A 15,677-nucleotide genomic window follows, 5' to 3' on the forward strand; every position below is an offset into this window, starting at 1 on the left:
ATGTTTTTAAAATCTGTATGAAAATTGTGTATGAACAGCATAGATATTTTTGAGACTCACTGTAGAAAATTTATAAAATATAGAGAAATAAAAAGGAAGAAAGGCACCCATAATCCTACCATCTAGAGATCATAATTTTCACTTTGGTGTTTCTCTTTCTAGACATTCTTATGCATAAATATAGGTTTCTGAATAATGAAACCCAGAGAGGAAGCTCAACCACCCTCCCTATCCTCACATGTTTCTTGCATTATCATATTTGGTAGTTTCTTCTACAGACCTTGGCCAATGCTGGTGACTGGGCGCATGGTGGGTTAGGGGAAGGTGCTGTGGTTATTCCGAGAACGATTAATGATGATTTTCCGATGTGTGTCTCTCCCTCCTTCCTTTCCACATCCTTTCCACTTCAAAGTATGAACTTCCCACAGAACGCGGTAGGTTGGGGCTGTTCTCTAGCTAACTATTTCTGGGTGTTGGGGGTGACAGACTGTGTGTGTGCTATTTTCACTTGCATGCCTCTGGAAGGAGAGACAGCTTTTGCACTGGGTGTTCTTCAGCTCCAGAAGCCCCTGGTTCTGAGAAGTGGATTTCCTGGTGGCTGCTCTTGGTGCTGTCACAAACCATGGCGGTTGTCTAGGCCAGGGCCAACCAGCAGTCCTTGGTTGGGCTTGAGAGCAGTAGGGTGGACTCCTTTGCTGCCTCAGGGACTTTGAGATGGCAACATTGATCCTCTCTGTTATCCACACATTAGTCTCTGACAATCATTTTCTGCAAACTGCAAATAGCATAAACAATCATTTATGGAGATCTGTGGAGAGGGGTCCCCTTTTCCTTTTTCCTATCCATCTATGATGCCACAGTGATTAGCCATTCCTTTGTTATAAAAGTTTCTCAGAGAGACACAGACCTCAGAGGCTCAGCCCATATTTGCTGTTCAAGTTTACTGGTCTGCAGGCTTACTTGTGAGGGTCTAGTTCAATGTTCAACTCCCTACAATTTCTGCTCACTGTATCTTCTGCAAATTTGCACCAGCCAAAGTGGAACCTGTGATCGGCTTTAGAAAATTAATACTTAAGTTAAACATGCACTTCCAAACTCTACACAGACACCCAAGGAGATTCAGATTTATTCTCCCTTGGGAAAATTCCTGAAGAGGAGGGTGACCCCTCTTCAAGAGACCTTTCAACAGTAATTACAACGGCTACAATTTATTGAGCACCTACTTAAAGGCAGGGTTCAAAATTAGGCTTTACCTTTTACTAGTTTTGTAATCTTGGACAAATCCTTTAACTTACCCAAGTCCTAGTTTGTTCATCTATAAAATGGGTAATTATACTTAGGTTATAGGATTGTTATGATAATGAAACAGGGCAATACTTAGAGTTTCTGGTATCTATGTAATTGTTCAATATCTGTTAATTTTCCTCCCTTCCTGGCACTCTCAATGAATTCTTCTGCATGTTTATACATATGGGTATACGTATGTAAATATGCAATCAAGAAAAGTGTGCATAAGAAGGGAAATGTTAAGCTTTATTTAAAATTTTCATTTTTATAGTAGAGTAATTTTAAAAACCTTAATTATACACACAGACAATTGCATGAGTCAGCTCAGTAAAGAACCAGTTAGTTAATTCAGTCTTAAAATTAGGCCAAGTTGTAACATCTGCAAATCGATGGAGACACTTGCATATGGAGAAACAGCCTCAATCTGTTTATGCTGCAAAATGAACAAAGGTTAGGACATGTCGACTCCAAAATGATAAACACAGCAGTATTCCAGTCTCTCATGTAGACTTAGAACTGAAGATATGATTATAGTTATACTGATTTTTTTTTTCCTCACAAATACACAGTCTCTTCTAAATGTGCCCTGCAATAAAGCTGACTGTACTGGTCATCTAATGGGAGCCATAATTTCATAATTATTTGCAAATAAAACAAGAGTCTACTTCATTCTTTTCCAAAGGGAAAATTTCCAACTAATCGAGATAACCAAATTCACACTCTACAGGGCATACAAACTGCATCTCCCTAACAGACATTAACACTCTGTGGCTTTTGTGCAATTTATATTTTTCTGAAACCCTCAGTCTTGCATTTCTTAGTCTGCTGGCAGATTGATGTGGCAGGATGCAGTGTGCATCATAAGGTGAAAATATGCTGGCCCTGTGGACACCCTGCTATGGAAGGAGGAGCATTGGACAGGCACCTGCAGACCTGCTCTGCCTCCAATGCCCTGTCTGAGCTTGGATACCTCATTTCTAGTCTTCTTATTTATAAAATGGGAGAAGAGGGTATGTTCAAAGTCCTTACTGCTCGTAATTCTCTGCTGTTAATATGCAATTAGTCAAATATTCATTAGAAGCCAATAAATGAGTTGGTTTATTTTCACCAATTTTGCATTCATAGTTCCACAAGTTTTGGTTGAGAAAATTATAAATTAAAATGGCACTTTTCTTTTTTTCCCTGCTACGCATACCTGGGTTTGTACCTGGAACATCCAGGGGCATAGAGTAGCAGTTTTATTTTCAACTATTTTATCATGAGAAGTAAAATGCTCAGTCTTTCTGATAACTTCTGTATTACAGACTTTGATACCATGCCTATGTTCAAGAATAGGCAAAAAATAAAAAAGAAGGAAGGAAGCAACAATCACAATAATATGTTGAACTTCCAGAAGGAGAGAACAGAACTGTGGTTATCAGAGGTGGGAAAGGGGGGGTTATTGAGAAATTGGTTAATGGACACAAAGAATGATTACATTTTGTAATGATGAATATACTAGTCATCCTGATTTGATCATCACTTATTGTACACAGGTATTGATATTCAATTCTATACCCCACAAATATGTATAATCAATTGTTTCAAAAAAAGAATAGACAGAATACCAGTCCTTTGTATTCTCACTTATTGTCAACATAGGAATGCTACAGATCTAAAACCAAAACAAATTTCAAAGGTCTGATTTATCTCCACCCCATGCTCAGTCTTGGAAGAAAAAGAAATCTAATATTGTAAGCCTTGGTTCTTATTTTAGTTAATATGCATATTATTCCTACCTTCTAACTTTTAAAAGTCTGACTTTATGTGAAAGCTTTCCACCTAAAAATTTAATATATTTAAAAGAGAGGGGTGAGAGGAAGAGGCTGGCACAAAGTCTGGGGATGGTCAGTGTGTACAAAGCATTTTTCTGTGCAGGACCCACGTCTGAATGTTCTGCAATACCTATCTGAAAGTCCATTGGGCTTAGTTAGCTACATCTGGAACACAAAACGATGATGTTCTGTGGTGAAGAACCTGGCTTTGGATTGAACCCCGACTCTACCCTGGCTGCCTGTGTGTTAGTGGAACCCCCACATTTGTGAAGGCTGTTCCTTCATTCCACAAACATTCAGTGAGCACCTACCTGGGAGCCATATGATAGACCCCAGAGGTACCATGAGGAGCAAAAGCAGACACAGCCCCTGCCCTGATGCAGCTCCCCTCACCCCCAAGAATTCACAAGTAAAGAACATAGAGCATTTAGCAGAAGGCACACATGAAAGGCATAGCAATTGCCAATGTTATAAAATATGTTTACTTTTAAAGACAAACACACAAAAGCCCTCAGGAGTTCTGTTGCCTGCATTTGCTAGTAATTAGTGGAGCCAGTTCTGTAACTGTACTTGGCTCACATGATTCCCTGAACTTACACTTTTGTAGTCCTCAGCAATTATATGCATTTACAACAGAGAAAGGAACATTTTCTTCCACAGTAAAGTCTTCAAGGAGGAGAAAGCTGAGAGGCAAAGTAGAGGCAGGTAACCCCACAGCTGTGAGAGTCTTCAAGACTGTGGCATGGTACTAACCTGCTTCAGCTCGTTGTTGAGGTACAAGTAAGTCACGGCAACAGAGAGGGACTGCAGGAGAACTGTGAAGATCACAATCAGCACACAGGTGTGCCAGGGGTTGGGACCTTCTGGGGCATGCATTGCAGCCATGATCCAGTCTGGGGCTGACTCCTCCAGGACCCTGAGTTATTAGGATAACTGAGGGAGTGAGCGATAACTGTCTGGGGGGTGGAGCTCTTAGTTTCTTTTACTGCCAAAGGAAATGAAACTGCATGAGCATGCTAGCACTAGAGAAGCCAGAACAGGCAGTTAAAACTCCGGGAGCCCTCTCCATTCTGTAGCAAGATCAGGGACCAAGGAGGTAAAGCAACTTGAAAAAATCTTCAAAACTGAGGTTAGGACAAACAGCTCCCTTCCCAACACTTAGGGCTTTCTGGGTCCTGCAGATGTGTCACTCCCAGCAACTGTGCCAATTCCTAGGCAGCTGTCAGGCAGACAGACTGTCACTGGGAATAGACTTTGGATCTGATCGCTGCAGGAGGCCATCTGGTCTGGAGATGCTGGCTGCCTCGGGAAAAGCATTCTATGGCATCAATCCAAGGGTGACATTGTGGCCCCCATGAAGCAGCTTAGCAGCCTGGCTGGTGTCATTGGTTCAGAGGCTGCTGTGGTGTGAGCTTTAAGCAAACAACCTCAGGTGCTCGGACTGCCTGGGATCAGATCTTGGCTCTGCTGCTTCCTAACGCGGCACTCTAGCTGGTTTCCTAGCTTTAGTGCAACACATGGACCCATTGTCCTCAGGTGTTCCTAGAAATATTAGCTTCTTTATTTTGCTTTTAATTAACCTGTTTATTCTCATGAAGTCTTCGTGTTAAGAAGCAAGAGGGGGGAACCTAAATGTTCACTCTATTTTATTTTTTAAAATTTTGGAACATATTGATTGTACATATTTATGGGGTCCAGAGGTATATTACAATACATGTATGCAATGTGTGATGATCTATTCAAGGTGATTAGCATATTCATCACTGCAAATTTAATCATTTCTTTGTGATATGAACATTTGATCTTCTCCCTTCTAGTTGTTTGATGACATGCAGTAAATTATCGTTAATAACAGATTCTTGGGTCTGTTCATGCCGTTTAATTCTTAGTCCAGTGGTCTCAACTCAACACATAATAAAATCACTGAGAAGTCTGTTAAAAAAGTATTAGTGCTGGGCACCACCTACATCGATCGAATCTACATCTATCCCTCGCTTATTCCCCACCACCTGAAAGGAGCCTGGGATAAAGTGAGTGTCAAGGTGGTTACAGGAAAGGAGGGGCTTGAGTAGGAGACCCTGCCTCTGCCCTCGCCGGCGCAGGCGGTCCACCTGCCCCTCTCTGCACTCCTAGCCATTGGCTCTCTTCTTTCTTGCTCTCCTTCTTTCCACAATCCCCTCAGCCAAGAGTGGGATTCCTTGCTTTCCCTATCATACCCTCATTCTACCGTAGAGGTCCAAGCCTCATGGCCTGGCTGCCACAGGCAGAGGGCTATTATCTAAATTATAAGAGAATTCTTATGACTAGAAACTTCCATACACGGTTTTTCTTATGCTACTGTGAGGTATGGGAAGAGGGTGGGGGTGGGAATGGATAAAGGAAAGTAGAAATACTCTCTCATAGCAGTGGTCTGGCTGCATAACATATTTTGAATGTCAGAATCTAAATATTGATTCCTTCTTTCTTTTTGCAAACCTTCTGACACAAATTCGAATCTCCTTGACCCGTCCCCACCCCTACCAAAGTAATACAGCCAGGCCTCCGTACCCAGGGATTCAATCAACACTGGATCAAAGATATTCTGAGAAAAAAAATTTAAAACACATATCAAAAAACAATACGGTATAACAACTATTTACACAGAACATAATCGTATTAGAGTATAAGGTAATTAGAAGTACGAAGCAATTTAGAAATGATTAGAAGTATATGGGAGGATGTGTGTAGGTTGTATGCAAACACTGCAGCCATTTCATATCATGGACTTGAGCATCTGTGGATTTGGTATCCACGAGGATCCTGGAACAAATCCCCCAGGATACGGGGGACAACTATATACCCCTGGGTCAGCCTGGAAAGACAGAGAGTAGTTATACTCAGAACGGCAAAGAACACATGGATGATTTAATATATTAACCCATCACACTCAGTGTCTCCACGTTACCATCCGTCTTTCACAGACTAAAATCGGAGGCTCAGGGAAGTTAGTTTGCCCTGCCCGGGGTCACACAGCCAATGCCTTTCAGACTCAGGACCCAGCCCAAGATCTCCCAGCTGTTAGGTATCATATGCTGACCCAGCTGTATGTAGTTCCTACATCTTGTCCAGCATTTCCTGAACTATTCTAGACCCAATGAATCAGTTTCTGGCAGTGCGCCTGGTCACCTGCATTTTCAGCAAGCACTTTGTGAGAGCCTTTGGAACCCAAAGTTTGAGATCCTTGGTCTACAGTTGGATCCAGCTACTGCCCTGAGCTCAGTCAGGTACCAGTGGTCACCACTGAGCCATCCCTTCCTGCCTGACCTTCCAGCTATAGATGAATCAACTGTCTACATCTAAGAAAATATTTTTCAAACCTTAAGTTTGCCTCTGTCAAAATGCCAGATTTTAAAATGCAAACTCTTTGAGATACAGGTGAATTTGCAAGGTAGCATTTTTCCTACTAAAAGTTTTAGACGTTATGTGAAACTAACACTTTTTAAACATACTTATACTCTTAAGTCCTGGGGTGAATGAGTTTTTAAAATCAAGGGAAAGATGTGTGGGATAACAAGAATGCACAAGACACGGCTGGGCAGCAAAGAAAGCAGAGACAGGAAATGGCAAAGACAGGTGAGAAGACCAAAGAAAAACCGTTTTACACCTTTGTTATAGTCTAGGAGCAGAAACATTATGGTTATGATACATGTGAAAAGTGGGAAATATCAATGAAGCAGTGTGAAATGTGCAGGAAGTCAACATCTCTAACTTGTGGGCGAGGAGAAAAATAAGAAAGCTTGGAACGTGAAGGACGAGGTGGTCCAGCTTGTAGGGAGTTCGGGAGAAGGGGTGCTTAGAGGAGTTGCAAGAGTCAGGGCAGACCCAGTCACCTCTATCTTTTGAGCTTCTGCATGTATTAAAATATGAAGAAAAAGCCAAACAAGCGTTCATAAATTGTAGTATATTTTAAACGGTAATTTTAGCAAATTAATGCTTTTAAGAGAAGAACATTGAAGGATTGTGTGTCTTCCTCTATATAGAGATGGCATCAAAAATTCCACCTGAGGTCCTTGTGAATGTGGGGTCCCTGGTAAACAGCACTCCTGACCCTCACAGCGCTCACTCCCTGCCCCAGTCGCAGGCCTGGGAAGGAGGAATCCCGTTCCCCTGTGTTAGGGAGAACTTGAGAACTGCGAAGAGAATGTGAATAAGATCATGGCCCTCCTCTGCTTAAAACTCTTCAAAATCTCTCTCCTATCCTCAAATAAAACCTCACCCCCCTACCATGATCTACAAGGCCTACCTGCCTCACCATCTCTGCATGTTGCAGACGCTGTGGCCCCTGCAAGCCTCCAAGTCTGTTACCACCTCTAGGCTGGAACACCTGTTGCCTAGTAAGTATCTCTGTAGGGAATTACAGTGGAAGCCTCTCCTCCAATTTGATTGGAACCAGTAATTGGTTAGTCAAAAAAGGCTGTTAAATCTGAGAGTCATAAAAATTGATAATATAGACGATGGAGTTTGGATGTGTTGTACCCTCCAAAACTCACGTGGAATTTTGATCCCCAATGTGGCAGTGTTGGAAACTGATTGAGTCATGGGGGCGGATCACTCATGAATAAATTAATGCTCTCCCTGGGGCAGGGGTGATTAATGAGTGAATTCTCGCTTTATTAGTTCCCGTGAGAGCTCGTGCTTAAAAAGACCCTGGCACCTTTTCTCTCTCTCTTGCTTCCTCTCACCATGTAATCTGCTTGTACCCGCCGGCTGCCTGCCACTTTCTGCCATAAGTAGAAGCAGCCCGAGGCCCGTGCCAGATGCAGCTGTCCCAGAATCATAAGCCAAATAAACCTCTTTTCCTTATAAATTACCCAGTCTCAGGTATTTCTATTATACCAACACAAACGGACTAAAACAATAGACTTCATCATTTTGTTTTAATAAACAATGTTTAATATAAATAATATACAGCCAAAGCCATTATTATTTTAATTAGCATGGATCTGCTGATTGGCACCCCTGCATTAACTACGCCGGTAAGGCAGCAATTCCATTTCTATAAAGTGGAGTAAGAATTTAAAATACATTTTTGAAGTAGTCTGATTGTAGAATTAATTCATGTTTTATGATCTCCTCCAATCTCTTACTGTTGTTCTGCAACATTTTAAGTAACTCCTTTATCAAGTTTTTCCAAAGCATTCAACTTAGTGTTCTGAGAAACAACTCAAGTTTCATTGGGTTCTGTAATGTTTGATTGAATTATAGAATTACAACAACTGGCATAATCAGTTTTAGGAATAATTTAACTCTTGCTAGACATATGGTTGGGAACAGAAGTATGTTGGTGTCCAAGAGAATAGCTCCAAGCCAGGTTGTTCAGCTTTCAGTCACTATGTTGTGCAGAGGGAATAAAGAACTTAGGTTAATGCTGTGTCAATTTAGAGGAAGTTAGTATTGAGAAATTCTACTTTATCATGTTTATATATTTACTTGCTTATTTTCTGGCTACCCCATTTATAATAATGTAAGTTGCATGACAGTGGGCACTTTGCCACATGTATTGCTGCCAGCTCATAGCACAGAGCCTGGCACACGGTGAGCACAATACATGCTGCTTGGATGAATGAGTATTTCATAGTCTCCAGAATTTTTAGGCTCTTTTCCTAAGGGCAGCAGTGTCACCTGCAGAGTGGTCACAGACATGGGATTAGGTCCTCCTCACCAAATCTAACAAGAGATCTCTTGGAGTTTGCAAATAATGCACATGTAGGGGCTTGCAAATGCACGTGCTGGGAGGGTGGTGCACTCCAACTCCACGGGGCAGATGTTCCTGCACTCAGGACACGTCTAGACCTCACCCTATGTATCTCTTCATCTGGCTATTTATTTGTTCCTTTAAAATATCCTTTGAAGTAAACTGGTAAACGTCAAAATAAATAAATAAATAAATAAATAAATAGATCAATCAATCAATCAATCAATCAATCAATCAATCAATCGCTTACTTGCTTCCTAGTGAATGACATCCCATGAATAGGTGATAAATCTTTCATTCTGTGAATAAAGATGTTATTTAAAACGTAAATGTTGAAGTAACTTTAACCAGACTGGGAGGACTGAATTGTTTTCCTGATCAGACCTAGGGAAAAAGTAGGTAGAGGAAAGATTTTTCATTCCTCAACTAGAGATGCTATAAAAGGTTTCAAGAATATAAGGCTCAGGATTTCTTTAAAAGGTCCATATTTCTGGTACTTAATTCTGCCAGGGGTTGGTCCTGTTTGCCTTTAACTGGAAAGGAAAAACAGAAGCTACTGCCACCAATAGTGCCCTGTGAAGATTTGTAAAGATTTAAAAAATTTTATCTCTTGTATACGGATTTAATTATTAAGAACGGTAATCTCCAAAGCATTTGTAAATAGGGGACAGACACCTTTGTTGCTTAAGAGGACTCACCTGGTAGCAGTGGCCATCTTCCTTCTGGGAATTCAGTTATTCCTATACCTCTGAGATTTTTAGTCTGAGTCAGCAGCCATTTGAGTGCTGGAGTGTGGATGGATGGGCAGAGGTGTCCAAACATATCCAATTTTATATCTAGTGTAATATGGAGGAGGAGGTGTAAATAATTTGAGGAATACAGAAAGCATTTTGCCCCAGTATAACGTTGCTGAAACAGCTGAGGGTCAGAGACATTACCTAGAAGTCCACAGTTGTGAGTTCTAGTCATTCTGACATTTTGTAACTCTGCATTGACTAAGTCACACACCTTTTGGTGCTTTAGTTTCCTTATCAATTACTAGAGGATCTTTAAAATGCCTAATGGTCCAATAGTTTCATGATTCTATTATTGCCTGATCATGCAAAGATAATAGAGATTCATGTCTTCTCCTGAAGGCAGTGTGTCCCATACCCCTTCTGACAAGACGTCAATAGCTATGAAACAGCTATCATGCTGTCACCAGCTGTTAGCTAACACTTTGGTTAATTGGGGGGTGTAGGGGTGGGGTATAAGTTGATGTGATAGATTTCGTTATGGTTCCCAACTCTTCATCCCTCCCTGTATTTATACCCTTTGTCATGCGACTTTGTAGTTCATTTCAAGGTGTGTAGAGAGTATATTTCCCTGCTTCACTGATGTTGGGCTTGGTCATGTGATTTGGCCATTAGGGTGTCAGTGGAGCTAACATGAGAAGGCTTGAATTAAAATTGCACAGCTGGTCTTGCCAACTCTGTTATTTCCATGAGACGACAAACCCTGGTTAGTCCAAGATGGATGAGAGATACGTGGAGATATACGTGGAGCTGAGCTAGACCCAATTTACATTTTGGAGCCAAGGTCAACTGAACACAGCCTAGACCAGATGATTCCCAGGCAACCCACAGACAAGCGAGAAAGAATAAATAATTGTTTTAATTCGCTGAGTTGTTTGTTTCAGAGCATCATTGTGAAAATAGATAACTGATAGAGCCTAAGACTGATGATCATTTAGAATATTTCCAGCTGCAATTAACAGGGAACTCTACTTCAGATAGCTTCAGCAAAATTTCAATTGGTGGTTATTGAAAAGCAACTGAAAACAGTTCAGACAAATGTGAACAGAAAAAAGCAATTTATCAAAAGGATAGTGGGTAGTTTGAATCTTGGTAGGGGATGGGATTGCTGTAAACTCAGATTTGGAGCTGTCAAATCCAGGGATAACAACAAAATCTATCCACAGAGTCATTCTGGTAGCAATATAACTGCTGTCACCACAAGATACACGCATCACAGCTGCACCACAGACAGCACCTACAATAGACATCAGATACTACTGCTAGAGCCAGTGATACTGTTGATTCTGGAAATTGAACACACTGGCCAACCCTCCCAAAGCAGAATCTGCTCAGTGCCTCCTTCAGCTTTGTGATTCATGAAGCTTCATAATTCATCACTTCCTATTTCATGTGTGTGTTATGCATCTAATCAGCAGAGCCTGGGCCATGTTACACCCTAGCTTCAAGAGAGGATGAGAAGGTATCTGGCATTTTCAGCCTCTGGTGAGAAGTGAGTGCTGCATCATAAGGTAGGGAAATGCCAGCATAGGAAGGAAGTTGCAAGCTGGCCACCGAAGCAAAAGATAAATGCCCACTTCAAACAACAGGGGAAGTTACCAGCTCACTTATCAGTACTTCTAGATGTAGAGCAGGCTTGACCATGAAAATCCAGTGTCTTTCCTTCTCACGCTCTTCTTCCACAGGTTGGATTTACCTTAAGGCTGCTTACCTCAAAACTGTATAATGGACACCAGTAGAAATTTGGGCTGTATGCTTTCTTGTTCACCTCTGAAAGTCAGAAATCTACGCTTACGCTGGCAAACTCTCAGCGCTCCCCCATCTCTTTTTCCCAGTTATAATAAAATTAACATATAATAAAATGTGAAGACTTTCAGTATGAGTTGTATTTGGATTCTCCAGAAAAACAGAACCAATAGGATGTGTGTGTGTATGTATGTGTCTGTGTTTATATGCACATGTGTATATACATATATGTGCACACATACTCATATGTGAAAGAGAGAGGAGATTTATTTTTTAAGGATTGGCTCATGCAACTGTGGGGGCTGGCAAGTCTGAAATCTGTAGGGCAGGCTGGCATGGTGGAGCCTCAGGGAAGAGCTGCTGCTGCAGTTCAAATCAGAGGGCTGTCTGCTGGCAGAATTCCTTCTTCCTTGCGGGGCAGGGTCAGTCTTTAATCTGTTAAGAACTTCACCTAATTATACGAGGCCCACCTAGATTGTGGAGGATAATTTGCTTTACTCAAAGTCCACCAATTTAAATGTTAATTTTATGCAAAAAGCACCCTCACAGAAGGATCCAGAATAAAGTCTGGTCTGACCAAATTTCTGGATGCCATGACCCAGCCAAGTTGACAGACAATGATCAATGCATTTGACATATCAAATTATGTGACCATCACTTCAATCAAGATATATAACATTGGGATAACACCAAAAGTTATTTTTTTTCCTTTTCCAGTTACTTCTCACCCCATCTCAATGGCAACCATTTCTGATTTCTATCATCACAAATTAATTTCTGGTTTAGAATGTTATACAAATGGAACCATATAGTATATACTTTTTATGTCTAGCTTGTTTTGGCCAACTGAATGAATGGAATATGTAAGTGTGTGTGTGTGTGTGTGTGTGTTGATTTGCAAGAGCTTTTAATATACACACACATAAGAAGGTATTTCAAAAAGTTTGGGGAAAATAGAATTAAAAGATAATACAAATATTTCCATGAACTTTTTTTTTTTTTTGTCTTTTGTCTTTTTCCGTGTCCGGCAATGGATCGCAACCCTCAGTGTCGCCCCCGCGCCGGACTGGGGACCGGCAACGGGACCGCAACCCTCGGTGCTGCCCCCACGCCTCGCTCAGCCAGTGAGCGGGAACCGGTCTGTATGTGGGATCCGAACCCTCGGGTGGGAGCGCCGCCGCGCTTCCCAAGCGGCGCACTATCCAGTGCGCCACTGGGCCGGCCCTCCATGAACTTTTTGAAATACCTTCACACACACACACACACACACACACACACACACACACTCTGGATATGAGTCCTTTGTCAGATATATGTACAGCAAATATTTTTCCCAGTCTGTCGGTTGACTATTGGTTTCTTAATTGTGAATTTTGAGGAGCAGAAGTTGTAAATTTTGATGAAGATAAATTCACCTTTTTTCTTCTTTTATGGTTAGTGCTTTTTGTGTCTTGCCTAAGAAAATTTTGCCTACCTTAAGTTCACAAAAATATCTTTTCCTGCTTTTTTGTAGAAGCATTATTATTTTAGCCTTTATGTTTAAGCCTATGATCCATCTTGAATGATCTGCCTTTTGTCACTGCGACAACTAGCGGCTCAGGTTTTTTTTTTTTTCCATATGGATTTCCGATTGCTCCCATATATTTGTTGAAAAGAATTTCCNTTTTTGTAGAAGCATTATTATTTTAGCCTTTATGTTTAAGCCTATGATCCATCTTGAATGATCTGCCTTTTGTCACTGCGACAACTAGCGGCTCAGGTTTTTTTTTTTTTCCATATGGATTTCCGATTGCTCCCATATATTTGTTGAAAAGAATTTCCATTTGTCATAGAATTACCATGGCTGCTTTGTTAGTAAGAAATTTACCATATATGTGCATGTCCTTTACTGCACTCTCTTTACGATTCCATTGATCTTTTTGAGTATTTTCAAACAAAATTTTTATTGTTGTTATTACTATATCTTCAAAAAAAGGCTTAATATCAGTTATTATAAGTCCTACAATTTTCCTCTTATTTTCAAGATTTTTTTTGTCTGTTCAGGTTTTTTGTATTTCTATAAAAAAATTAATAATTAACTTATCAAAAAAGAATGTTGGGATTTTGACTGGTGTTGCACTGAATTTACAGATCAGAGGAGAATAGGCATCTCAACAATATCAGTACTCTGATCCACAAGATAGTATGGCCCTCCATTTCAGTCTCTGAAATTTCTTTCTGCAATGTTTTGTTGCTTACAGTATAGAAATCTTGCACCTTTTGTTAAATTTATTCCTACATGTTTTGATGCTGTTCTAAATGTTATTATTTATTCAATTTCAATTTCCAACAATTTTCATGTAGTGATATAATTAATGTTTAATATTGACAAATTGTATTCTATGGCTTTGCTAAACTTATTAGTTCTAGCAGTTTCTTTTTTCTTTAGGATTTTCTAAATAAACCATCATGTTTGCAAATGAAGATAGTCTTACCTTTTTCTTTACAATGTTATACTTTATATTTATTTTTCTTGCCTTATTGCAATGGGTATATCCTCCATACTATCTTGAGTAGAAGTGGTAAGAGTGGACACCCTTGTTTTGTCACCAATCTTACTGGCAAAACATTCATTTTTTTACCATTAAGTACAATGTTAACTGTAAGTTTTTCTTAAGTGCTTTTTATCAGATTGAGGAAACTTCCTTCTCTCCCTTGTTTGCTGAATTTTTTTAGAAACATCTATTGAGATAATAACATGATTTTTTTCTTTTTAATTTTATTGTGTTATGAATTATATTTAATTTTGAACATGAAACCAACCTCAATTTCGGGAATAAACTTCACTTGGTCATGATATATTAGCTTTTAAAAATATATTGCTGTAATTGATTTGCTAATTTTTATTCAAGATTTCACACCTATGATATTGGACTGTTATTTCATCTCCTTTCCTTTTTGTTCCTTTCCTTTTTTTCTTTCTTTCTTCTTTGTACTATTCATAATAGGTTTTCGTATTGAATTTATGTTGGCCTTATAAAATAAGTTCATAAATGGCCCTTTCTCCTCTATTTTTATGAAAGAATTTGTGTATTTTTTTTTTCTGTACATATTTTATAGAATTCATTCAGATAAAACATCTGGCCTGGAGTTTTCTATAAGGAAGGCTTTTAAATTATGGATTCAAACTTTAAATAGATGTAGGATTATACACATTTTCTATTTCTTCTTGTGTTAGTTTTGGGAAGTTTTGTTTTTCAAGAAATTTGTTCATTTTATCTAATTGTAAAGTGTAGTGATAAAAGTTGGTCATAATATCCTCTTATTCTTTTGATAGTTACAAAGAAAGGAATAATACTCCCTCTTTTATTCCTGTTACTGGTATTTATGGTTTTTCTTTTTTTCTTGATCAGTCTTGCTAGGAGTTTATCAACTTATAAATCTCTTTATAAATCAAAAATTCGGATTTTTTTAATGTTCTGTATTGTTTGGCCACTTTCTCTTTCATTTATTTCTTCTCTTTATTATGTCTTTCTTCAATTTAATTTGCTCTTCTTTTTCTTTTTTTTCTTTCCTTTTTTTTTTGTCTTTTTTTTTTTTTTTTTGTTTGAGTTGGAAACTTAGATCATTGATTTTTAACCTTTCATCCTTTTAAAATTCCTTTAAGCTACAAATTTCCCCTTAAGATCTGCTCTAAGTGCATTCTACAAACGCTGATATGTTTTGTTGCCATTATTATTCAATTTGAAATTTCTAATTTCCTTTGTAATTTCTTCTTTAATAAGACTTATTTCAAGGATGTGGTTTAATTTCTAAGTATTTATGCATTTTCTAGACATCTTATTGATATTAATTTTCTAATTTCATTGTACTGTGGGCAGAAGATGTAGTCTATATGATTTTAATCTTTTGAAAGAAGTTAAAATTTGTTTCATGGCTCAACATAAATTCTCTTGGTGAGAATTCCATTTGCATTTGAACAGAGGAATTATTCAGTGATTGATGTGGAGTTCTATAAACATCAGCTAGGTAAAATTGTTTGATAGTGTTGTCCAAAATTCCTACAACTTGCTGAATATTTGTCTACTTCTATTAATTGCTAATAAGGTACTGTTAAAATCTCCATTATAATTGGGTTTGTTTATTTTTTCATTTATTTTTCTTCTTGTTTCTTAAATTTCTTCTATTAGATGTTATGTCTTCTTTATGATTTATTGAATTAAAATTATGTTATTTCATATATAAGAATCTGCAGTAGCATAATACTGTTCTTCTCCTCTCCTGTTCTTTGTGCTGTTGCTGTCACATATTTTATTTCTCATA

The 15,677-nt window shown here is 39.0% G+C and overlaps 1 protein-coding gene across 1 annotated transcript in view; it reads right to left on the bottom strand.

Moving 5' to 3' along the window:
* Positions 1-3,990, bottom strand: part of TNFSF10 (tumor necrosis factor (ligand) superfamily, member 10) — a 17,140-nt gene extending 13,150 nt beyond the window's left edge. Inside the window, exon 1 of the mRNA XM_008566858.1 lies at positions 3,855-3,990. Coding sequence (XP_008565080.1) covers positions 3,855-3,986 — 132 coding nt within the window. The 5' untranslated portion in view covers positions 3,987-3,990. The remainder of the gene's footprint in view (positions 1-3,854) is intronic.
* Positions 3,991-15,677: the final 11,687 nt, after the last annotated feature.

Source organism: Galeopterus variegatus, unplaced genomic scaffold (genome assembly GCF_000696425.1).
Source record: "Galeopterus variegatus unplaced genomic scaffold, G_variegatus-3.0.2 Scaffold272, whole genome shotgun sequence".
NCBI classification, from domain to species: domain Eukaryota; kingdom Metazoa; phylum Chordata; class Mammalia; order Dermoptera; family Cynocephalidae; genus Galeopterus; species Galeopterus variegatus.